The 25,948-nt window shown below is 47.6% G+C and overlaps 1 protein-coding gene across 3 annotated transcripts; it reads left to right on the forward strand.

Annotated features, from left to right (window-relative positions):
• The first annotated feature begins 1,916 nt into the window (after positions 1–1,916).
• EXOSC10 (exosome component 10) lies at positions 1,917–24,320 on the forward strand. Of its 3 annotated transcripts, none has more exons than XM_061601333.1 (25): positions 1,917–2,149; positions 2,578–2,714; positions 4,564–4,687; positions 5,792–5,896; positions 7,585–7,753; positions 8,896–9,007; positions 9,542–9,617; positions 9,858–9,968; positions 10,579–10,722; positions 11,457–11,647; positions 12,350–12,506; positions 12,920–13,068; positions 13,670–13,720; positions 14,980–15,091; positions 15,455–15,505; positions 15,990–16,068; positions 17,078–17,199; positions 17,935–18,030; positions 19,020–19,094; positions 20,007–20,094; positions 20,499–20,572; positions 22,516–22,684; positions 23,143–23,198; positions 23,762–23,838; positions 24,099–24,320. In XM_061601333.1, exons 1-25 carry the CDS (start codon positions 2,039–2,041, stop codon positions 24,127–24,129), a joined length of 2,667 nt encoding a protein of 888 aa, XP_061457317.1. In that variant the 5' UTR covers positions 1,917–2,038; the 3' UTR covers positions 24,130–24,320. The 3 variants fall into 3 exon arrangements, with proteins under 3 accessions (XP_061457317.1, XP_061457318.1, XP_061457319.1); XM_061601334.1 differs by having other exon boundaries at positions 7,588–7,753; XM_061601335.1 differs by lacking the exon at positions 1,917–2,149 and adding an exon at positions 2,249–2,407.
• Positions 24,321–25,948: the final 1,628 nt, after the last annotated feature.

A 25,948-nucleotide genomic window follows, 5' to 3' on the forward strand; every position in this document is an offset into this window, starting at 1 on the left:
CGCGTTAGCTGTATGAATGCTCTATGGTTGGAAAAGTGAGGCGCTCCAAATGACTCTCCCTTTCGTCGGGGCCGACGCCTCTCTGAAGCTTCTCTACCGTAATCAGAGGAGTAGGCGCGCGTCTGATAAAAGCCACCAAACACGCAGCCGCATTATTTCATAGTTAATAATAAAATATTAAGGGTTATATCCAATGCTAGTCCTATTCAGAAGAAATCCACTGAAATTAATGGGCATACCGAATTTAGGTTCATTAATCTAAATTGGTCTTCTACTTCTACTAAATAGGATTTAGGAACAGAAGGTTAAAGTATAATGATGGAAAGATTCTTATCATGTATAAGCTCTGTGTGCTGACTCCTCTTTGTTTTTAAGGACTGTTTTTTAATGAGAGTGGAAGGGTGCCCTAGATGAAGAGTCTGTTAATAATTATTTTTTTATTTTTAAAAATTCCAAAGCAAGGAAAACTAAGAACATTTAAGTCTTCAGCAGAATAAAAACATACGAAAAACAGAATTTCAGTAAAACATCACGTGAGAAAAACCTACGATCCAGCCGGAAAAACATTCCTCCATAGAGAAAACTGAGTCTGTGTATGTGTGTAATATACATATATATGTATACGTGAAACAGTTTTGAAAGCAACAAACAGAACTTCACTCAAGCTTGCTCTGGATCCCTATAAGGATTCCATTAATCACCTAAAAATATATATACGTTCATATATATGTATATGTATGTATACATATACACTATGTGTGTGTATATATGTGTGCATATATGTATGTGTGTATTTATTTATTTATTATTTGATTTATATCCCACCCTTCCTCTCAGCAGGAGTCAGAGCAGCAAACAAAAGCACTAAAAACACTTTAAAATATCATAAAAACAAACTTTAAAATACATGAAAACAAAACATCTTTAAACACATTTTTTTAAAAACTTTCAAAACATCTTTTTTCAAAAAAAGGTTAAAAACATTTTTTAAATGGTCTAAAACATATTAAAAAGCAATTCCAATCAAGTACAGTAGTCGACTTGAAGGCACATAACAACAACAAAAGCAAAAGCAAGAGGAGATAGAAACATGGTTAGAACCCTAAATGCAACAATACAGTGACTAGTACGTAGGGACAAAGAGAACTATTACAATAGTTACTATATAGAAATAGAAGAGGACAACAAAAAGGGTAGAACAAGAACCCTGTTCCAAAAGTTTAGAGAAATGAAAGGGAAATTTAAGCCAAGAGTAGGGATGTTGAATAATCCACAGGGGAACACACTGACTGACTGAGATGAAATAAAAGGAAGATGGAAGCAATACACTGAAGAACTCTATAAAAGAGATGTCAGGATGTATGGATCTCTGTATGGATGTGAAAGTTTGACAGTGAAAAAAGCTGATAAAAGAAAAATCAACTCATTTGAAATGTGGTGTTGGAGGAGAGCTTTGCGGATACCATGGACTGCAAAAAAGACCAATAATAAATAAACCAGAAATATCACTAGAAGCTAAAATGATGAAACTGAGGTTATCCTACTTTGGACACATAATGGGAAGACATGATTCATTAGAAAAGATAATCATGCTGGGAAAAACAGCAGGGAGTAGAAACAGAGGAAGGCCAAACAAGAGATGGATGGATTCCGTAAAAGAAGCCACAGACCTGAACAGGGTGGTTCATGACAGATGCTCTTGGAGGTCACTGATTCATATGGCCGCCATAAGTCGTAGTCGACTTGCAGGCACATAACAACAACAACAACTATACAAACACACACACACACGTACACATACAGTATTTGTACACATCGCCAATCCAATGTGAACCCGAAAACTGCGTATCTTTAGAATGAGCCACCTCTATACACTTCTAATAATTATTATGTCTGTGGTTGGCACATCTCGGATGAGATATCGCGAGAGGAAAGAAGATCAGCCGTGGGTTGAAGTTTGCTGCGTGAAGCGCGGTCCAATATGGCGTCTACCAACTGAGAGGGGGAAGAGGCGGTAGGTAGAAACCGAAGGGGGGAAATGGCGACGAAGGAGCGTGGTGGAGGCTCAGACAACCCCGCTGATGGGACGGACAGCGGCAGCGTGGACGCGGTGTTGCCCGGATTTAAAGATGCCGATTCCTTCGTTAAGGTAGGGGGGGGGGAGAGCGAGAAAGAGACAGCGCTACGGGTGCCGGTGGGTGAGAGGGGAGCAGAGCATGGCGGGAGTTGTAGTCTCCTGTGCGACTCATGGGCTCACCTGCATTGGAAGAGAACAGGACTATAGTCTTGCTTGTTGGGAAAGATGCTCTGTTGGGACAAGGAGTGTGCGCGTGCGTTTAATTTTGGGCTGGCGTTGATTCTGCGAGCCCCTACCAGATGTACAAGCTTTGGGAGGAGACACAAAATTGTTTGTATCTTGCATATATGAAATAATTTTCCATGTGGGTGTCACTGTGATGTCTTAACTGCCCTTATTCTTTAACGCGAAACCTCTTTGAGAGGTTTCATAAACTGACTAAATGCATAAAATTGTTCTGCTCTGACTGTTATTGCAACGCCCTTGTTCCCGCCGTCTAGCATGCCCTTGGCACGGTGGTGTCTGCCACCAAAGCTTCAAGTGGCCTCCCTCTGCCGGGAGACGAATACGACTTCTACCGCAGCTTCCCAGGTTTCCAGGCATACTGCGAAACGCAAGGTGACAGGTTGCTGCACTGGTGAGTCTCTCGCTTGCAGGCTGGTTCCAGTGCCAGATTGGCTCTGGGTTTTTTCAAGCTGGGATGCTGCGTGTGTTGCTTTTGCTTCCCTTGCTCAAGTTGTTCCAGGGCAGCAATGCTCCTCTGGGTGGCACAGCTTACTCTGCTATGTGTTCCAGAAATGTATGTTTCAATCTACCCATCATTGAAAGCTCATGGCTTCCACACACACACAAAGAATTCTGGAACCTGTTGTTTGCCCCTCACAGAGCTACAACTCCCAGCACCCTAACAAACTTCAGTTCCCAGGATTCCTTGGGAGAAATACTCTGTGTTTTAAACGTATAGCGTGGATGTGATTTCTATGCAGTTGATTTGTTAATGCAGGAATGGGGACTCTGTGTCCCTCTGGACATTGGTGGCTTATTATTCCCATCATACTTGGCCATTGGCCATGCTGGCTGAGGCTGATGGGAGTTGGAGTCCAACAGTATCTGGAGGGCCACAGGTTCCCCAGCTCTACTGAACAGCTTCATGGGAGCACAGAATGTTGGAGCAGGCAATAGGGTCCGCCCCCAAACATCCAGGCCCATCAGGATGGTGGGAACATGTTCCCTGATCTTTGTGTGCTTCAGTTGGCAGTGTTAGAATTGTTTAAAGCATGGATGGGGGAGTCCGTGTGGCCCCTCACTGGATTGTCACCTTGTAGTGGCGAGTGGGCTTGCGTGTTCCAGTGAACACTGTGAGCAATGCCGTCGGGAGTCATGCACTCCCAGCAGGGTCACCCATGGCGGTAAGGTCAAGGGAGAGGAACCAGACAAAGAACGATCCAAGAAAGTCCTCAAAGGCAGAACAGGCGGAGGATAACAATGTGTACGTTACAACGGCTGTGAAGGCTGATGAAGGCTGCAGCAGATAAAGGACTTCCAATCATCATGGTACCCATGCCATTGGATCAAAGCCTTTTTCTGTCAAGACTGTGTGTTGATCGTGGTGCACCGATCTCCCCACATAAAACAAGTTCACTCACAGGCGTCTTCCATAACAAAAGTCCCATGGCGATTGGCAAATGGTGACGGGGGCAGGACTGTGAAATCCAGAAGCCCCTAGTCATGGTCTGGTACATCAGCGGTGGATACAGATTCAGACGGATCCATTGTGAAAGACTATATTTTGGAAGACAATCTTACTCGGTCACGAGTGATCGCCAAGAAGAAAGCGTGGATGGGGGAATCTGTGTGGCCCTCCAGACATTCCTGGACTTCAACTCCTGTAAGCCGCAGCCAGTATGGCCAGTGGTCAAGGATGATGAGAGTCATCATCCAAAAGCGTGTTGGTTCTCCATCCCTGCTTTAGTGGTTGCTGCCACGAATCTGAAGCCCCGTCTAACAGATCTACAATTCCAAGAGTGGTTTAACAAACAGTCCCCAGGGAATTGTAGCTCTGTGACGGGAATAGGGACCTCCTAACAGCTCTCAGCACCTTTTACAAACTATATAATTCTTTGGGGAAAGCCATAACTGTTTAAAGTGGCATGATGTATAGTGCGGATAGGGCCTGAGTTGTTCCTGAACAACATTAAACCTACTGGAACTCAGGACCCAAAGGACGCTGGAGCCCAGAGGGGCAGAAGGTTGATGTATGCAAGGCTACTAGGTCCATGCTGAAAATTGGGAAGAGAAGACACAGGGGGAAGGTGAGCGAGGAGAGGATGGCCGTAATGCAGATTGGCAACCTGTTCAGTGGGCTGAAGTTCAAGGGGAAGGATGGAATATTCAGAGTAGGGTCTTTCCCTCCCCAGTGGCGGGTTTCGTCTCACTGCTAGGATTGTGTAACGCTCTCACATGTGTTGCTTCCCCCCCCCCATCAGCATGAGCAAAGTGATGCAGTACCACGGTTGCCGCAGCCACCTCAGGGACCGCAGCAAAGTCACGGAACTGGAGGATAAGTTTGATCTGCTGGTTGACGCCAATGATGCCATCTTAGAAAGAGTGGTAAGTGTTGCCTGGCCTCATGCAGAGTGCTCCTCTCTCTCTGGGCATCTAGCTGTTGCAGTTCTATAGTTTCCAGGTCGAGGGAAGTAATAGTCCCACTATATTCTGCATTAGTCAGGCCTGATCTGGAATACTGCGTTCAGTTCTGGGCACCTCATTTTAAGAAAGATATAGACAAGTTGGAGCGGGTTCAGAAGAGGGCGACGAGGATGATAGCCGGTATGGAGAACAAGTCTTATGAGGAAAGGTTGAAGGAACTTGGCATGTTCAGTCTGGTGAAGAGAAGGCTGAGGGGTGACATGATTGCACTCTTTAAGTACCTGAAGGGCTGTCACATAGAGGAGGGTACAGATTTGTTCTCTGCTGCCCCAGAGGGTAGGACTAGGTCTAATAGTTTTAAGTTGCAGGAGCGTAGATTCAGATTGGACATTAGAAGGAACTTCTTGACAGTAAGGGCAGTCCTGCAATGGAACCGACTACCTAGGGAGGTGGTGGGATCCCCTTCGCTGGATGTCTTCAAGCAGAGGCTGGACAGCTATCTGCGGGAGATGCTCTAGCTGTGGATTTCCTGCTGTGAGCAGGGGGTTGGACTCGATGGCCTACAAGGCCCCTTCCAACTCTATGATTCTATGTTCCAGAGATGCTGACTGACTCTGTTGTTTCATTCACTTGACTGCCTCAGATTAATCAACTTGAGCTCTGCTTGATTAATCTACCAACTAATTGATTCAAATTTGGAGCCCAGATTTTGAGGGTTTGGCATCTTGGCAGTTTTAAATATGTAATGTAAGTAACTCTCTATAAATCTGACCCTTCATGTCACGAGCAAGACCAGAATCAACCTTGAACATAAGAAACTGCTTTATATTGAGCCAGCCCTTAGCTCCATCTAACTGAATACTGCCTGCTCTGTCTGGCAGCAGGCCTCCAGCAGAGAGGGGTCTGTTCCCAACACGTACTCTTTGACATCCTTTTAACTGGAGATGCCAGGGATTGAACTGGGAGCTTCTCCATGCCCAGCAGGTGCTGTACCGCTGCGCTACAGGCCTCCCTCTGAGCTGCCTCCTGTCTTGTACTAGGATACTTCCTGTTTTCAAATTTCAGGGCATGCTGTTAGATGAAGCGGCAGGCGTCAACAAGAACCAGCAGCCTATCCTCCCCTCCGGCTTGCAACCTCCCAAGACCATCATTTCCAGCTGGAACCGCAAGGTGAGAATCATCCTTATTTGGTATTTAAAGGTCGTTTTTCTTTAGGCCAGCGTTGGGAAACCTGTGGCCCTCCAATGGTCTGGAATTATGGGAGTTGTAGTCCAAAACATCTGGAGGGTGCCCCATTGGCTATACCTGCTTTAGACATTGCTGGAGTATAACTCCCATAGTCCCTGATCATTGGCCCAGCTGATTGAGGCTGATGGGAACTGGAGTCCACAACGTCTGGATGGCACAGTGTTGGCTGCCCCTGATCCTAGGGGGCCTCAGGTCCCCCCATCCCTGCTTTGGGCCTTCCGCTGAGAAAGGAAATATTTTAATAACTGCTACTGCTACTTGAGGCTTCGTTGTTTGATTGGATGTAAGAAGAGCCCTACAGCAGGATCAGGTAAAAAGGGCCCCCCGCTAGTCCAGCATCCTGTCCTCACAGTGGCCAACCCGATGCCCCAATGGAAAGCCTGCATGCAGGACCCGGGCGCAACAGCACACTGCCCTCCTGTGGTTTCCAGCAACTGGTATATCAGAACCGTACCACCACCAACTATGGAGGAAGAGCATAGTCATCATGGCTAGTGACCACTGATAGGCAGTAAAGAGAGACAGGCTCTGGTGCTGAGTAGATTTATTGTACGCTCAGTGCGTTTCAGATTTATCCTTCTTCGGGAGCTAAAAACATTAAAACAAACTAAATATCATAGAGACAACACTGTGGTCTGAAACATAAACAAAATACTTTTAAAGACCACATTCTATATAACTCACTTTACATACACTTCAAAATGTTGTCTTTATGTTGTATTCTTAAACATTAACGTTAAACTATCATCTTATGAAACTGTGCTGTGCAGCTCAAACAAAGCAAATTCTTGTGCTAGCCAGCTATGTCACAAAACTCTCTCACCCTCCCCAAAAGAAGCAAAGATAATGCCCTATACTGACCGGTGGAGATCTGTTTTCTTTACTCTATCCAGACCATTCAAATTCTTTGCCCAGCTTCACAGTAAACACAAACCACAAACCAAACTCAAATGCTGCTGGTGTCCATAGTGAATATATAGATCAGCTCAGCTGCTCAATCACTGCACTTACAAATTTGGCTGATCCAGTTGGTACTTACAGTGACTGGCTGACATGTTCAGTGGTTACAGAAAGTCAGCCAAATTTCAAATAGGACCCTTGTTTTAGATTTTATTTAAACTCAGAGAAATCCAAATCCTCATTCAACCCCAAAGGTGCCAGACTTTTCACAGAGATAATCCAGAATAGCTCTCTCCTGCTGAGTAGTCTATCATTGCCCACAACTCTTTCAATGGCCCAAAATGTTACACCATTTGCTTTTCCCTTTTGCTTCTGCTAGTAACCATTGATAGCCTTCTCCTCCATGAATTTGTCTAATCCTCTTTTAAAGCCATCCAAACTGGTGGCCGTCACGGCCTCTTGTGGGAGTCAGTTCCGTAGTTTAACTCTGCCCTGTGTAAAGAAGTCCTTCCTTGTCTCTCTCCTGCATCTTCCAGTAAGAGATTGGCTTGGCTCCTGTTGGAAACAGGCAGCAAGACTAAAACAGGCCCATCTTGGTCTAATCTACCCCCAGGCAGTTTTCTCATGTTCAGTGCAGTTTGGTTCCCGTTTATCCTTTGGTTCTCGGTGCCCTGCCTTCACGTGGCCCTCCCGATTTCCTCCTCTTCCAGCAGACTGGAGAAGCCAACAAGCAGGCAAGGTCGGAAACCTACCGTTTGCTCCACGCCAAGAACATCGCCCGGCCTCAGCTCAAGTTCCGCGAGAAGGTGGACAATTCCAACACCCCCTTTGTCCCCAAGCTCTTCATCAAGCCCAACGCCCTGAAGCCACTGCCGGAAGGTGAGAGGAGGAGAGGTGGGGGATGTTTGGTTGCCGCACAGGATGAGAGGGCGAGGGCCGCCACAGAGGGTGCATAAGTAGGCTGGTATCTTTCCCTCAGATTAAGCAGCAGGGCTGTGGAGTCGGTACACCAAACCTTCGACTCCGACTCCTCTATTTTTCTACTGTCCGACTCCTTCAAAAATGGCAAATGTATATTAACTAGTAATCACAAATTTACTGTAGTAAAATGGTAGCACAAGGCATTTCATCACCACCGCGTGAATAAATAATACTAATAATAATAATTTAATTTGTGTGTTGCCTATCTGGTCGATGGCCACTCTAGGCGACGTACAATTCAATTGCAATAATGCATCACAATAAAAATACAAATAAAATACAACATGACAGTAAAATAGTAACAGTTCAGAGTAATAGGCAATTTGTCCTAAAAATTAACCCTCCCCGGAAGTCCCAAAGGCCTGAATCATAAGCCTGGATTGATAGAACATAAAATATATTTATTTGATTAAAATTTCTGAACAAGAAAACTTTCCTAAATTCCTATGAAAGTTTTTATTTTGAAGCCAGAGTCAGTACATTTCTACCGACTCCACCCAAAATTGCTTACGACTCCGACTCCACAGCCCTGTTAAGCGGTTCTCCATCTCTCTGGCAAGCATGCTCAAACGCTTGTAGCATGAAATAACCAGGAGCGATTCTTATGTACGAAAGGGCTGAGATCGGTTCTGCTCCTTAAAACAAATTCCTGCGCTGAGCATGTGCTCAGGAGCATAGCAAGCTGCCTTGTACCGGTCCATGTAGTTCAGTATTGTCTTCCCTGACTGGCAGCAGCTCTCTGGGGGTTCGGACAGGGGACGTTCCCAACCCTACCTGGATATACTATTGGGGATTGAACCTGGGCCCTTGTGCATGCAAAGCAGATGCTCTGCCCCTGAGCTATGACCCATTCCACCAAGATACCCTGGTCCTTAAAGAAAGCTACCCCCACCCCCACCCCGGTGCCATCATTTTGTATATTGGCTCTGCCTGGTGGAAGATCTAGTGTAAACACACGTATACAGAGACAGAGAGAGAACAGATCTATCACTCCTAGACTACAGGCATGTCTAACTCTTTTTTGCATTCTGGATATCCAGTGCTCTCAAAAAGCAGACGGGAACGGAAGGAGCGCCCAGAGGATTTCGACGTGCCAGCCGCCTTGGCCGATTTCCTTCATCAGCAGAGGACCCAACAGACCGAGCAGGACATGTAAGGGAACATTAGGGAAAGGGAGGGTGAATCCTTTTCAAGTTGGGTAGGGGCAGCCGCCTGCCAATCACCTGGCGGCATGACAATGTGTGGGCTGTGCAAGCCCAAACAATCCACTGACTGTCTGGTCTTGCAAACCCCATTTTGGGCAAACTGCATCTGTCGTTGGCTGTGTTTTCTCTCCACTGTTGGAGGCAGTAAGCCTCTGAATACCAGTTAGTGAGAATCACAAGAGGGTGGTGTTGCGCTCAGGCCTTGCTTGCGGGCTTCCCGTTGGGGCATCCGGTTGGCCACTGTGAGAACAGGATGCTGGACTAGATGGGCCACTGGCCTGACTCAGCAGGGCTCTTATGTACCTGTCCCTCACCTGGTGTCACATATGACGTCAAATATAGAGCAAGCAGCTGTGGTTTGGCTGAACTGGCCTGGTGGCCCACAGACGGATAATTCTCCACCCTGACTATCTCTGTTCCTCGCCCTCTTGCTCAAACCTGTGCCCTCCTCTCTGATTGTTTTTTCTTCTGGTTCTAACAGGTTTGCTCACCCATACCAGTACGAGCTGGCACATTTTTCACCGCCAGCTAAGCTTCTCAAAAAACCCCAAGTCCAGGTTAGTTTTCTGATTGAATCTCTGCCCCCAATGCAGGGATAGTGAACGTGATGCCCTCCAAATGTTGCTGGACTACAGCTTCCATCATCCCTCGTTACTGGCCATGCAGGCTGGGGATGATGGGAGTTGGAGTGCACTGGTTGGCTACCCGTGCCCTAATCCAAAACAGTCGCCTGATCTTTGCATCTGGAGGCGCTGCCTGTCGAGCCGTAAGACATCTTGCCGCTCTTCCCTTCCTAGATGTTCAGGCCTGTTTCGGAGACGCCTTGCCACTTTGTCTCCACTGTGGATGAGCTGGTGGAGATGAATGAGAAGCTTATGAGCTGCAAGGAGTTTGCCTTGGACTTAGAGGTGAGGATTTGTTCCGGCTTGATCTGTTTGTTATCGTTCTTTTTAAGAGCCACAGAAAACTTTTGCTATGTGCCAGAAAACCAGGCGAGTCCTCAAAGCTCGGGGGAAATTTTCAATGCTCAAGGTTTCGCATTCAGTTTTTCCTATAAGGACAGCCAGCTTAAGGTCTGTTACAGAGAGTTTTCCCTAGCTACGTTTTACTCGGAGTAGGCCCAGTGAAATGAATGGACATGTTTGTTGTGGTCATTTGCTTCAGTGGGTCTAACACTGAGTTGGACTAACACTGGATGCAGCCCAGGGTGTTCTAGGACACCATTCGTCAACCTTGGGCTTCCAGATGTTGTCGGACTGCAACTCCCATCAGCCCCAGCCAGCTTAGCCAATGGCCAAGGATGACAGGAGTTGTAGTCCAGCAACATCTGGGGACCCAAGGTTGAAGACCAGTGATCCAGGAGGCTGAGCCATTTCTTCTTTCCATATTGCCATCTCTCTCTTTTATTCTTTTGTGTAGGGGTTGGCCTCTTTGCCCTGTGTAGAATGCAGAAGGGCATTTTGGGCAAGGGATAGCACACACACACCTCTCACTCGCTTCCCTGTTCCCCTTCCGCAGCACCATTCCTACCGGAGCTTCCTGGGGCTGACGTGCCTGATGCAGATTTCCACCCGGACGGAAGATTTCATCATCGACACGTTGGAACTGCGTAGTGACTTGTACATTTTGAACGAGACCTTCACAGACCCTGCAGTTGTCAAGGTGAAAGGACGGGTTTCTTGGCCTGTTGCAAGTGACAGCAGGGTGGTTCTGGATTTGCCATTGTCGCCATCCGGTGTCCCCTGGGGACACGAGGGGTCTTTTTTTTAATTATTTTTTTATTTGCCAACTTAATCTGGGGAAACGAGGGTTCTTTTCTTTAATTATTTTTTTATTTGCAAACTTAACCTGGGGGTGCAAGGGTTCCTTTTCTTCATTGATTTTTTTGCAACGTTAACAAAAAACAAAGAAAAAATATTGAAATAAAACAAAGAAAAATATTGACGGTACAAAAAAAGAATACTATTACCAACAACAATAAACCACCATTAGTTTATATTACTGATGCAGTGCCGCATCAGTACACGCAACTTCAGTTAAGCATATAAATTAATATAAGCCCTCCACATGCCCAAATGGGAATCTACTTGAAACTGAAATATGTTCAAATGTAGCCAGGGCAGTGAGGTCCTCAGTCCATTGCATAATAGATGGTGGGTATTTATCCTTCCAGGCTTGAAATATAAGTCTCTTAGCAATTGTGAAGACTCGCAAAGTCCACTTTTGTTGCCCTGCTATTAACCGCCATACTACAGGAGTATAATTCAAGAGCGCGTGAGCATCTGCAAATGTCCACAAGGGTTTTGGCGATGATCAGAAGGACAAGTACATACGGGAAAAGATGGTGGACTTCCGTAACCTTTTATTCTCCCCCCTTTCACGGTGGTGCTTTGCAGGTCCTGCACGGTGCCAACTCGGATGTGGAGTGGCTCCAGCGAGACTTCGGCCTGTACTTGGTGAATATGTTCGACACTCACCAGGCAGCTCGGCTCCTCAATCTCGGCAGGCACTCCCTGGACCACTTGCTCAAGCTCTATTGCAGCGTGGACGCCAACAAGCAGTACCAGCTAGCTGACTGGAGGATACGGTAACGGCCAATGTGTCAGTCCAGTCTTCAGGTTGCCAGTGCGTGGGGCACTGTGGCCAGGCAACCCTAAGAACGTTAGAAGAGCCTGGCTGCTGGACCAGGCCAATGGCCCATCTAATGGTCCCAGGCTATGGTCTGAAGGCACATAAGGCCAGCTCCCTGCTGAAGCTAAGTCAGTGCCTGGATGGGAGACCACCTGGGGACCATTTGTAAGCCGCCTTGGGTTTCAATCATGAAAAGAAAGGCGGGGTAGAAATGTAATAAATACATAATAATAAATCTGGTCCAGCCTCCTGCTTTCACCGGGGCCGCCCAGATGCCCCAGGGAGAAGCCTGAAAGCAGGAATTCAGCACAGCAGCACTCTCCCCACTTGTGATTTCCAGCAGCCAGCGTTCAGAGAGCATACTGTCTCCAACAGTGGGGAGAGGACATAGCCACTTGCTTACGGGAAAGCGGGAAGAGCAGTGCATGTAAAATTTACCTCCATGCACTCTCGCAACCCTCTCTGTTGGCCCATCCGGGCAAGAGCAAAACACTTGGGTGCAGAGCAGGATCCGCAGTGGGTGTTCCCTGGGCTGTAGCTTAGCGAGAGTTCCGAGGGCCGGATAGAGAGCCGTAGAGAACCACATTTGGCCCCCGGGCCTGAGATTCCCCCACTCCTGGTGCTAGCCTTTGGTCTTCTTTCTTTCTCTCCCTGCCAGACCACTCCCAGAAGAGATGCTCCATTATGCCCGCGATGACACACATTACTTGCTCTACATCTATGACCAAGTGAGAGAGGAGCTGTGGGAGAAAGGCAACAGGCAGCCCGCTCAGCTCCAGGTGGTGTGGCAGCGGAGCAAGGACATCTGCTTGAAGGTAAGTCCCCCGCGTGGGAGAGTAGGAAGCTGCCTCATACCTGGGACCTTCAGCTTGCAAAGCAGATGCTCTGCCACTGAGCTGCGGTCCTCCTTCCCTTCATCGGATAGATGTGAAAAGAGAAAAGGACACCCCAGATGTAAGTGCAGCATGGAAGACCAGGCTTCATTACAAGATGGTTGAGTCTAGGGTTAGCCAACAACTGCTGTTGGACTTGAAACTCCCATCAGCCCCTGCCAACGTGACCCCCCCACACCAATGAAATCAGTGGACCCAGGTTAGCCTTGTTCATTGACTTCATTGGGTCTACTCTGAGTAAGACTAGCGTTGGATACGACCCAGCGATGTCCCCTCCGCATCCGTGAGTCTTCGTGGGTTTCTCCAGCGCGTTGTGCTTGCTTCTTCTTGCTTAGAAATACGTCAAACCCATCTTCACCGAAGACTCGTACCTCGAGCTCTACCGGAAGCAGAAGAAGCACCTCAACAGCCAGCAGCTTGCGGCCTTTAGGTTGCTCTTTGACTGGCGGGACAAGATGGCGCGCCAGGAAGATGAAAGCACAGGGTAAGCGGGTAGCTGCTTGCAGGATGGAAACTTGGGGGGAGGGCCGTCACGGGACCATAGAGTTGGGTGGGCTTTCCATCACTCCCCTACCAACCTCAGCAGGCCAGTAAAAAGAAAAAACATGCATGCTAATAATGGGTTGTATCCAACATTAGCCCTACTTGGAGTAGACCCATTTAAATTAACTGACACAACTGAACTTGGCTGCGTTGATTTCTTGGTCTACTCTGAGAAGGTCTCAGTTGGATTCAATCCAATGACTTTTGTGGGTCTGTTTTACAATGCTGATCTAGGTGGATAGGTAGACTTGTGGCATTTAGTAGAATAGTAGAGTTGGAAGGGGCCTACAAGGCCATCAAGTCCAACCCCCTGCTCAGTGCAGGGATCCAAATCAAAGCATTCCTGACAGATGGCTGTCCAGCTGCCTCTTGAATGCCTCCAGTGTCAGAGAGCCCACTACCTCTCTAGGTAATTGATTCCATTGTCGTATGGCTCTAACAGTTAGGAAGTTTTTCCTGATGTCCAGTCGAAATCTGGCTTCCTGCAACTTGAGCCCATTATTTACATTTAGTTGGTTACTTATTTATTCCTTGCCTCACAGGTATATCCTGCCAAACCACATGCTGCTCAGAATAGCTGAGGAACTCCCCAAGTAAGTGCATCTTTTGATTCTACAAGCAGGCCTCTTTTTAAAAACAGTGAAAGAAGGAAGTGTTTCAGTGTCTGAGACCTACAATTTCCAGAAATCTTGGAACATAAGATTCTGTTTCTGTTGAACCAGGCCAGTGGCCCATCTAGTCCAGCATCCTGTTCTCACAGTGACCAAGAGAGAGAGAGAGAGAGTTTGTGAGAGAGAGAGAGTGTGTGTGTGTGAGAGAGTGTGTGTGTGAGAGAGAGTGTGTGTGTGAGAGAGAGTGTGTGTGAGAGAGAGAGTGTGTGTGAGAGAGAGAGAGAGTGTGTGTGTGAGAGAGAGAGTGTGTGTGTGTGTGTGAGAGAGAGTGTCTGTGAGAGAGAGTGTGTGTGTGTGAGAGAGAGAGAGAGAGGAGTGTGTGTGTGTGAGAGAGAAGGCAATTTTTTCAGTGTGTTCTATAATTCTATAATTTATTTTTAACCGAAGCATTTTCAGATTAGTGTTATTGGTCATATATGCATGTGTGTGTATATAAATTCTGGTCACTACATAGCTACAGAATTGTGTTTTACCCTTTTTTGAAACATTGTTTTGTACACACCACTTTGGCATTTTTTTAAAAACACATTTAAAAGGTTTATAAATATTTCAAATAAGTAACAGAGATATTTTCAGGGGAAACCGGATTTGTTTGTTTGCCAGAAAGAAAAAGCACCCTGTCTGTACCACCAACATTTTATGAAAAATGTAACGGCGGTGAACAGTACAAAATCAACAGTGAAACTAGATTCCTAAAAAAAATGCAAAATACGTCCTAAGTTGGTAGGTCAGATTGCTACACAAACCTTCGCTGCGTTGCCCCTCAGCAAAAGCCTACGTGAACAGATGCATTTTTAATCAGGCACCTACATAAAATAATTCCGGAGTGTTCCCCTGTTTCCCACCCCCAAGGAGAGGAAAGGAGAAGATCTCTCCCCATCCCCAGTTCTTCCAGGAACGCAAGCAGCCTTCACATCTCTGTTCAGAGCTAGGGTACCCCAAATACGGTTCTTTTTCGTTTTCCTGTGATTGGTCTATTTCTCCATTATTCTGCTGTGCCCCAACTACCTTTCCTAAAGACCAGCACTGGCCAAGATCTTCCTTGGAGGAGGAGGAGCCATTGACCAGTCCTAGAACTTCCCTCTGTCGCTGCTGCTCTTCAGCTTCTTGTTTCATCAGCCAGTGGTGATGTTGTTATAAACATTCAGCACATGAACTTCTGCTCTTCTGTTCATTTGCAGGGAGCCCCAGGGCATCATCGCCTGCTGCAACCCAGTTCCGCCACTCGTTCGCCAGCAGATCAATGAAATGCACCTTCTAATCAAGCAGGCCAGAGAGATGCCGCTGTTAAGGGTGTGTGGGGGGGGGGCGTTAAATACAGAACACCTGTGTTTTTTAAAGCAGTTGAGCCAACATGTTGGCAGAAAAAGCCTCTGTTACACCAAATCTCTATCCTAAAATAACCCTGACCTTTCACCAAGTTAACTCCAGTTGCATGATCTGAACAAAATTATGCTCTCTGTCAGCCTTCTCTCACACACCGTTTTTCTTTAGCAGTTGGAATTTTTATGGGCATTCCTTGACTGTTGATATCACTGCAGCTCAGCCAATGACTGGGATACGGGGGTTGGAGCTACTTGGGGGGGGGAGAGAGATTTTGGAAGCAACCAGTGTGCTCTAATCTATTTTTTTTTATTTCTCCTCATCCACTCTTAGTCTGAACTTGCAGTTGGCGTGAAAAAGAAAGGACCTCTTCGAAATGCAGAGGTATGCTTATCTCTGATGTCAAGCCTTCACACTTACTATTTGTTTTAACCTTGGATGTGACAGGCACACACCCCGCATTGAACTTGCATGTTGTTTTCTCTGTTAACTGTTGACATTGTCAGTTCAATAACATCCGCGTAGACCGCATCCTTCTGTTAGCATACTTACCTTTCTCTACCTCTCCTTGCCCTGCCTCTTATCTTTTGGCTACTGGTTTCACACATACATACAGCAGCTCTTCTTGCAGACCCAGAAGCTTTTTCTGCCCACCAGAAGCTCTGAGCCTATGCCTCCTTTTAGGCTGGGCCACCGAGTCAAAAGAAGAAGAAAAAGTCCTCCAAGGCTAGCCGTTGCCCTCTCCTTCCATCACACCTTGCTCTGTCTCCTTCACGAACTCGTATTAACATGATCCAGTTGTTTCACAGGAATGTGATCTGTGGCCTCTAAAATGAGGCTCTGTGCCCCTCTCTTTGTGTTTTGGCAGAAGCCAGAGAATCGCTTGTTTGGACCTCACGACGGCTCCCACGTTCCTCAGGATGAGAAGCTGAACCACTTGGACCTAGGTAGTGCTGGGTGGAGTGGGTTGAGGAGCCACACACCACGCCGGGGTTTAAGCACACAAATATCTATACTGGTTCACTTTTGATCACTTTTGCCGCCCTGGGCTCCTGCTGGGAGGAAGGGCAGGATATAAATCAAAGAATGAATGAATGAATGAATAATGGGTGGGGAAAGCTGTGGACCACTTGGAGCTCGCCGGACTGCCAGCTCTCATTACTCCCTGACAACATGGCCGATGGTCAGGGAGGGGCCTGGGAAATGCTGTAGCTCAGTGGTAGAGCACCAGCTTTGCATGCAGAAGGTCCCAGGTTCAATCTCCAATGGCGTCTCCAGGTAAGGCTGGGAGATTTTTGAGAGCCGCTGCCAGTCAGTGTAGACCAAATGTTGCCAAACTGTGGGTCCATGGGCGTCGTTCAGGTGGGCATGTCACCCTTATATATTCATAATTGATTTCTAACTATTTTTTATTGCTTCTCATGTTTTTCATACATTGCATTTTATTCTCTGGGATGCAAATTGTAGTGCAATAAGAGACAATATAAGAAAGAAAAGAAGCAATTAATAAGTACAATTAAAAATCATAACAGCATCTAGCACAGCATATTACAGTTGCATCAGTCAGGCAGAAAAATGATTAAGTCGTCCTTCAAGACCCTCAGCAGCCTTCAAGTGGCCCGCAGCAAAACCACTGGGAACCACTGGTGTAGATGGTGATGAGCTAGATGGACCAATGGTCTGACTCTTATAAGGCACCTTCCTATATTCCTATGATAAAGGCCGGCGCCAGAGGGCAGCCAGGTTAGGCCCTGGCCGGAGGCCCCAAAAGGCCCCTCCTTAGAGTGAGAGGGTAAGGCTCTCAACCAAATGTGCCTCTCGGGAGTGTTGAAGGGGGCAGAGGGGAGAACCCTGTGCGGGGGCCCTCGCTTCCATGGAAAATAATAATGAAGTAAACTACACCAGTCTGATCCCCTTTCTCCACCCCTCTCTTTCCCCACATCCCTTCTCGTTCAGCGCCTGGGCCAGCCCTGGAGCAGGCCTGCCTCTTTTCAGAAGCGGAGCAGGAAACAGACAGGTTGAGTGAGCCGCCAGGTTCCCCCTGCCTCCTGCTGAGAGCCAGCATCGGTATTTTTAACGTAAGTTACCTTGGCAGGAAGGGGGCCTGCAGTGGTGAGTGGGGCAGGGAGAGACAACTGGATCTGGCCAGTGGGCGGGACCCCTTATCTCCCCCTTACCACCACTGTCGTGGTCCACCTTTGCTGCCCACCTATCACTGGCATCACAGTGACATCACACCAAGGCAATTGGCTGATGGTTGGGGCTATGCAGAACGTTTGTACAGGTGGCTGCAAGCCCTCTTGGGCCCAGTTACGGAGGGCAGGTGGGCATGGCTTGGCCAAAACAGCCTCGTGGGCCAAGTGAGGAGGCTTTAGTAAGCCTCTCCAGCTAGACCAAAGTACTGGCCGTACATAAATGGAAAAGATTTAGGATTGGGGAGAAAATCCCTTTTTGGGGGGCCATTTAGTAACTTTAAAGGTGGTGCAAGCTTTAGGGTTTCATGGAAACGTTCATCGGGCAGAAAGAAAGAATTGAAAATGGAGGGAGGTAGTGATACACATGTCCGGCGGGGGATATTTGCCCTCAGAATACACATCAAGAGCGTTTTGAGGAGGCACGTTCATCTCGGCTATAGTCTGAACTCGATTACCTCCTTGCCACCACAGCAACATCGTTATTTAATAAGTATTTTACTCAAGAGGTTTCAAGGCAGGCCCCAGTAGACAGAGAGTTTTAAGCATCGGTACCTTGATGCCAATGGACCTGTAATTGACCACAGTTGCATGCTAACGTCTCTTCTTGCATTCCTGAAGGAGCCTGAAGCGAGTGAAGAGAAGGGTGAGACCTTAACAACTGCACAGCAGAAAGCCCGCCGTATCATGGAGTCCTTCGAAAACCCGTTCCGAATGGTAAAAAGTGCTTGCTTTCCCTGCCCGGTGCCTTGGTTCCGTCGTCTGGTTTTCACGTAACGCTAAGCCATGGTTTAACAACCGTGAGTTAATCACAGATGATCAAACAAACCATGGTTTGTTCTCCAGAGTTTGTTTTGTTTTTCAGCTGTTCTTTCCTTGTTCCTTTGTAGTTTGGCATACATTTTGGGTAATATGACAAAAAATGGTTAAGGAAGGGTGCTGGGTTCACACATTATGCCAACTTATAGTTAAAACAAACCAAGGTTTGTAAAACGACAATAAACCATGGCTTCAGTGGTTTCTTAGCAGTGAAACAAGCCATAGTTAAGCTGCTGGGCAAAGTTTGAACAACACGAAACCATGGTCTAATAAACAATAGCTGGATAAATCATGGCTTAGCAGTATGTGTGAACCAGGCCAGTGTCAGTAAACAAACTGGTTCTTTTGACTAGGGACAGTCTTTGGGCCTCTTAATGCCCTAATGCAGATAAGGGGAACATTGTCCTTGTAGGTGTTTTGGACTAGAACTCCCATCACCCGTAACCCTTGGCCATGCTGGCCTGGACCAGTAATAGTTGGAGTCCAGGCACCGCTTGGACGGCCACAGCTTCCCCACACCTGCCTTTCTGGGTTTTTTTGTTCTTAATCCTGGAAGATGTTTGTCAAGTTGAGTAAAAGTTGGTCTGTGGGAATTCACTGATTGTATTCAATTGAATCCTACTCGGAACAGACTCATTGAAAACTAACGGACTCTGATATATATACCTTTTGTTTGCCTGGGCGGAGGATAGAGAGGGGCGTGTGTTGGAACAAGCCCCCTGTGCGAAGGTAACATTTACGTCAGTGGCTCCACCCACTTTGGTCTCTGGCCACGCCCACCACTGGTATGTGGGCCTCCAAAGGTTGCTCGGAAGGGAATTCGGACCGAGGAAAGGATCCACGCACCAGGTCTAGATCTTCATGGGATATGTTTTCCTTTCCCCCAGTATTTGCCAGCAGACCAGAACCCTGCTCACGTCTCCCAGTCGGCAAAGTTTGATCCATCATCGAAAATCTATGAGGTAAGTCACCATGTATACACTCACCCTTTATTATGCAAAGCTGACCTTCATTAACCTGGCGTCACCTGTGCCGGCTGGCGTTGGCCTTCCCAGGGTTCAAGGAGCTGTCCTCTCCAGCGTCACTAAATGATCCTGTTCACTGGAGAACAATAGGAACAGAGGAAGCTGCCTTACAGCAAGTGAGACCTTTGGTCCATCTAACTCAGTATTGTCTGCACTGACTGGCAGCAGCAACTCTCCAGGGCTTCAAATGGGGATCTCTCTTGCCTGTACCTGGAGGTGCCAGGGATTGAACCTGGGACCTTCTGCGTGCAAGGCAGATGCTCTTCTACTGATGGAAAATGGAAATGGACTGCCTTCAAGTCGATCCTGACTTATTTATTTTATTTATTCATTATTTGATTTATATCCCGTCCTTCCTCTCAGCAGGCTACCCTATGAACAGGGTGTTCGTGGTAGCGGTATTCAGAGGGGGTTTACCCTTGCCTCCCTCTGGGGCTAGTCCTCCTCAGCTGGCTAGGGCCTGCTCAGCTTGCCACAGCTGCACAAGCCAGCCCCTTCCTTGTCCGCAACTGCCAGCTGGGGGGCAACTGGGCTCCTTGGGACTATGCAGCTTGCCCATGGCTACACAGGCGGCAGGGCACGTAGCCCCTGAGCCACTTACTGTGGGGTGATCTTTAGCTGGCCCTTGACACCCAGGAGACACGAGCGGGGATTTGAACTCACAGATTCTGGACTCCCAGCTTCTCCTTCCCACTGCGCTCTACCAGCTGTTCGTAGACAGGAACTACTAACATGGTTCCTCCCCTCCCTTGTAGCTTGGCCTAACATCTTTTTATACACCAGAATAATATGGTTTAACATTGGCGGAGTTGCAATTTTATATGTGTGTGTGCATGTTTTAATTTCTAGATCAGTAATCGGTGGAAGCTCCTAAGCCAGGCACAGCTTCAAGCAGTGGCAAAGAAAGAGCCCACTAAGAAAAAGCTTCAGCAGACAGGTGAGGCCGTCCTGTTTTGCATCCTTCCTGTGGCGCTTCACGGGGTGGTGGCTGCACTCCTGCATTCACCTCCTTCCCAATTAGGGCCGGGGAACTGGATGTTGCTGAGCTGCAGCTCCCGTCAGCCCTGACTTTTGGCCAGTGCTGTCTTGGGTATGATGGGCGTTGTAGTCTAACAACATCTGGAGGGTCAGAGAGTCTCTTCCCCCCGCCTTGTGCTTACAAAAGGAGGGGGGGAGCAGGAGATCCCTGTCGCAAGCAGAGAGAGCCAGTGTGATGCAACAGGAAGACCTGGGGGGCAGCGTCTGCTCACCCCTACGAGATAGTCTGTCAAGTGCCAGCATCACAATGCCCAGCATCACAATTCTTGCATTAACACACCCTTTCTTTTCCTCTCCTGGTAGCAGTCCGTGAGGCTGCCGAGAAGAAACACAACGATGAAGCGGCCAATGCCGTCTCTGTCCGCCAGCTGGTCACAGTAAGTGCCTTTTTTCCCCAGCATCTTAATACATTTTGCAGATCCAGGGCCCACCTTTTTAGCCCACTTTTTAATATGTCTATATCGATATATATTTAATTCAAATAGAACACACAACAATAAATAAACAGTACATTCATTCATCTCAAACAGTCAACTTTTACAAAACACACACAAACGGCAGTGTTGCAATTTAACAGTCCAATCAGGGATGCCACCTGCAAAGTCTTTTTAACGTTAGTGAATCCTTCCAAAAGGACATTTGGGAAGCCGGGGGATGTGTTCCATCCTTATGACAAGTAACATACCTAATGAAGGGAAACCACGCCTCCGAAAATTCATCCTCCTGGGTTTCACCCCTGGCTATCCTGCAGCTGCATGCGAGCTTTTCGAGAGCTGTTTGCCCAATCCTGTAATACTGCTGCCCTCCTTGGCCTTCCAGATTAGTGAACAATCTCCATACGGGCTGCGACGAGTCCACGCAATAGTTTTTTAATTACGTTGAGTTGTATCCATCCCAGTTCTGCTCAGAGTAGACCTATTGAAATTAACGGGCCTACGTTTTTTATGTCCATTAACGTCAGTAGGTCTCCTCTGAGCAGAACTGGTGTCGGATTATAACCCATTGTGCCAGTTTCTGTTTCCGAAGTAAAATGTGCATATTAGCATCTCAGTTGGGTAAGGGGCATACCTCAGTGGTAGCGCATCTGCTTGGCATGCAGAAGGTCCCAGAGAGCCGCTGCCAGCTTGTGTGGACAGTACTGAGGTAGATGAGCCGATGGCTTGACTCAGTATAAGGCAGCTTTAATGAGAGGAGGGGTGGTTCAACTGGCGTGGGAGGCCTTTGCCCGGTGTAGACTTTTGTCCAGTTCTGAGACTTGGAGACTTCTTGCCACCTTAGGTAGGAACAAGGGTATGAACCTACCCGTTCACTTCGTTCAGAATCTAAGGCCCTCCTCCGGGTACCAGCTCATCGGGAAGCCCGGAGGGTGGTTACTAGATCTAGGGCCTTTTCTGTGGTGGCCCCTGAGTTGTGGAACAGCCTCCCCGAAGAGGTACGCCTGGCGCCTACACTTCCATCTTTCCGGCGCCAGGTATAGACCTTTTTATGCTCCCAGGCATTTTAATCTTTTAATTTTCTTAATCTTTCTACTTTTAATATGTATCCTTCTTAATTTGTGTTGTATTTCGTTTTTGTTGTGCTTTCTGTTGTTTGTACGTACATGTTTTTGTGATTTTTTACTGATATATTGTATTTTATCTTGTTTGTTCACCGCCCTGAGAGCTATTCTGCTAAGGGCGGTATATAAATTGAAATAATAAATAATAAATAAAGGAAGCTGCCTTCTACTGAGTCAGACCATAGTTCCATCTAGCTCAGTACTATCTACACTGACTGGCAGCAGCTCTCAAGGGTTACATGCAGGGGACCCTTCAAGCCCTTCCTGGAGACACCATCAGGGATTAAACCTGGGACCTTCTGAATGAAGCAGGTGCTTTCCCACTAAGCTGCAGCTCTCCCTGTTGGTTCTACAGTCGTTGTTGTTGTTGTTATTAGATTCATATCCCACCCTTCCTCCCAGCAGGAGCCCAGGGCGGCAAACAAAAGCAGTAAAAGCATTAAAACATCATAAGAACAAACTTTAAAACACATTACAACAAAACATCTTCAAAAACGTTACTTAAAAAAAGCTATCAAAACATCTTCTAAGATTAAAAACATTTTAAAAAAGGTTTAAGAACATACTGAAAAGCAATTCCGACGCAGACTGAGATAGGTCTCGACTTAAAAGTCTTGTTGAAAGAGGAAAGTCTTCAATAGGCGTCGAAAAGATAACAGAGATGGCACCTGCCTAATATTTAAGGGGAGGGAATTCCACAGGGTGGGTGCAGCCACACTAAACCCTCTTTTTAACCCTCTTCTCCTTCCTTGGGTTGTGTAGCAAGAACAAGCCAGCCAGAAGCGGGAGAGAGTGGAAAGCGACCCACTGGCAGAGGCACCCAAGCGCGAGAGGAAAAAAGCCAAACCTTCCCAGCAGCCAGAGGAGCCAGCGGCTCCCAAGCCCTTCACCCCCTTCGACTACAGCAAATCCGACCTCCGGGTGTTTGCTGGTAAGGCACCACTTGATTTGAAACCTCCAATTTAGGTACAGCCACTGTTCTTACTTAGTTATATTATTTAACAGCTTGTCTAAACGCTTTTGATATAGATAAATTTTTTGAAAAAGATCTTTCAGCGGTGCACGCTACGTACAACAGAAAAACGATACCCATTAAAGCAACCTGAAACCCATAAAAGCAACACAAAAGCAAGGAAAGCGGTGATTCAGGTGCCGCCTAAAACAGGGCCTGATCTTTATGGGTCGGGGAAAGCCTGGGCGAAAAGATAAGTCTTTACAAGACGCCTGCAGCAACTGGTGGTGGTAACCCCTGCCGTACCTGAAGCAGCAGACTGTGGTCCGTAGACCCACCAGTGGTCCACAGGGTTCATTCATGTGGCTCTGCTGTCCCTAAGAATGTTGTCCCTCCCAAGACTGACTTCTCTGTGCCTCCCTCCCCCCCTCTTTCAGGAAGCAGCAGGCCCAAGCCGCCGTCGCAGTTCGATCCCACCAAGCAAGCCGGGAAGGTAAGGCCTTTCTCTGTAGCACGTAGAAGGTTCCAAGTTCAGTCCTTGGCATCTCCATGTAGGGCTGGCCAGGGGAGACCCTTGTCTGAAACCTTGGACAGCTGCTGCCGGTCAGTGTAAATGATACTAAGACCGGCCAATGGTGTGACTCAGTATAAAGCTGCGCCCTATTTTCCACGCAGAGGGATGCCAATGAACCTCTTTGGGAAGGCAGACCCTTGGAGATAGAGTGCTTTATTGCTTTCCCTGGATGTGGAGAACCTCAGCTGTTAGCCATTTTAGGCCAAAAGGAATTTATTTGTTTTACTAGATTTCTTACCTGCCCTTTACCATAAGGTCTTCCTCCAGCCCCAGACAGCATGTCCAATGGTCAGTGCTGACCTCCAGCTCCTCATTCTGATGAGCCCAACAACATCCAGAGTGACCACAGCTTTCCCTATCCCTGGGCAAAATAGCAAATTGCTCATTCATAGAATCTAAGGTGAATGAACTGTTGTTTCAACTTGACCCTTGTTTCTGTTTTCTTTCTTTCCTCTTTCTCTCTCCCCCCTCCAAAAAATTAGAAATTTTCTGGAGCCAGCAAAGTCCAGCAACCAGCTGGAACAAAAAGCATGTCCTATATGGCTGGGAAGTCCAACAGGTATGCCCAGTTTTTGTTGCTGCTACTGTTTTACTCCTGGAATGTTTGAGCTACCTTGCAAACAAGCCTTCAAAACTTTCTAGTCCTCAAGCTTGTTTGCCAGCATTTTGTGGGAGGGATGCACAGGGTGGGGCGGGGGAGAATGCCATATTCCCAGTATGTTCCGCATTGATAGGAAATAACTTTGAACCAGATGCTTGGAATCTCCCCAGTTAACCTTCCCCCCCCCCAAATATATTTTGATGAAATTCTCTGTGCAGAGGCTTCAAGCATACCTGGCCAAAAAGATAAGACAACGAAGGAACCTTTTGGAAGGGACTGTGGAACACAGCGTCAGAACAGTTAACGGCTTTTAAGTGAGAGTGGAACGCTGGTCACTGCTGCCACATTTTGTATGGATACCTGTTGTTGCTTTTTTTAAATTAAAAAAAAAAGATTAAACTGCTTTTCTTCCCCCAGAAGGGCAGAAGAGAACGTCTTAATAGATTTGGATGGTGGTTGTTTTACCTCCCCACCTTCCCCTTTCCTTTATTTACTTAGAAAACTTCCATCCTGCTTTAAGGCCTGAGAGCAGCTGGGGGGAACCTTTGGCCTTCCAGACGCTGCTTGACTGCAGCTCCCATGAGCCCCAGCCAGCACGGCCAATGGCCAGGGATGATGGGAGTTGTAGTTCAGCAAATCTCAGGAGGGCCACAGGTTTCCCATACCTGCCAGAGAGGCATGCAGAGCATCTCTACGTAAGATTCTCACAATCAAAAACTGCATATTCCAGTCTGGTATCAGGAACAGAAATGAGGTGGTGTCCCTCGGGTGCCCATTGGTCCAATATGGAGCTTACGAACGTGCCTTATATTGAGAGAGACCATCGGTCCATTTAGCTCAGTGCTGCTTACACTGACTGGCAGCAAACTCTTCAGCTTTTCAGATGGGGGCATTCCCAGCTGTACCTGGAGACTTCAGGGATTAAACCTGGTACCTTCTGCATGCAAAGCAGATGCTCTACCACTGAGCTGTGCTCCATCCTCCAGCAGTCTGCTGCATTGCTGTGCTTGGGTGTAGAAAGTAGGGTCTCCGGCTGTGGAAGGGTCTTGGGTGAGGTCCCCCAAACCAGGCTTGCTCTCCCTAAGTAGGCCCTCCTTCTCTCTCTTGCTTTTCTGTGCTTGGTGCTTACTCCTTCTGGGCTGAATCTGGACCACCATCCAGAAGAAAGAGTTGCAAGGAAAGTGAAGGAGGCGGCTCACCTTCCTCGGTGCTTGCACACACTGCAAGAAAGCACAGGGGGCCCCTTCAGCATTGCAGGCCTTGGCAAGTGCCCAGTGCTGCCTACCCCTGCCGCCAGCTCTGTAGCCAATACTGTGTTAACTGGCCGAAAAGTCTGGCTTCGTCTGAAGCAAGGGTCGTGAACCTATAGCCCTCCAGATGTTGCTGGACTCCACCGCCCATCCTCTGCTTGGGGCTGCTGGGAGTTGGAGTCCAGCAACATCTGGAGAGCACTAGGATCCCCATCTGTTCATCCGCCACAGCTACTGAGCTCCAAAAGGGGCCAGCCGCGATGCTCTTCTAAAACAGATTTCAAAACAAAGAGAATAGAAGCACTTCTGGGAAACGAAGCTTTGAATCCCCGCTGTGCATAATTCTATCAGCTTATTTGCCAGTTGCCCTAATTAAAAGGAAGTGGGGGGTGCTAGCTAGCATTTGGTGGAGGTGACTGGCAGCAGTTCTTGCTCAAGCAGAAAATGGTTGTGCAGTTGGTACCGCCTGGATTCTTGACCATACAGGAGTGTGATGGTCAAAGCATTAATATTCCCCTGTGGGGCTTGGGCAGGGCTTAATTTCCTCTCCCAAACCCTAGATTCAGTACTGGCGTTTGTATTTCCTCCAGTTCCAAGAGGCTTGGAAGTCTCTGAGGACATGCAGAGTGCATCCCCCAACCTCTGCTTCCCTTGCTTATGGTATCAACTTAGCCAACAGGTCTGGTGTGGAGCACAGGAAGATGCCTTGTGCTGAGTCAGACCATTGGTCTCTTTAGCTCAGTACTGTCTACACCGACCAGCAGCAACTCCCCAGGGTTTCAGACAGTGGCCTTTCCCAGCCCTACTTAGAAACGCTT

The sequence above is a fragment of the Rhineura floridana genome, chromosome 18 (assembly GCF_030035675.1).
Source record: "Rhineura floridana isolate rRhiFlo1 chromosome 18, rRhiFlo1.hap2, whole genome shotgun sequence".
Lineage (NCBI taxonomy): Eukaryota > Metazoa > Chordata > Lepidosauria > Squamata > Rhineuridae > Rhineura > Rhineura floridana.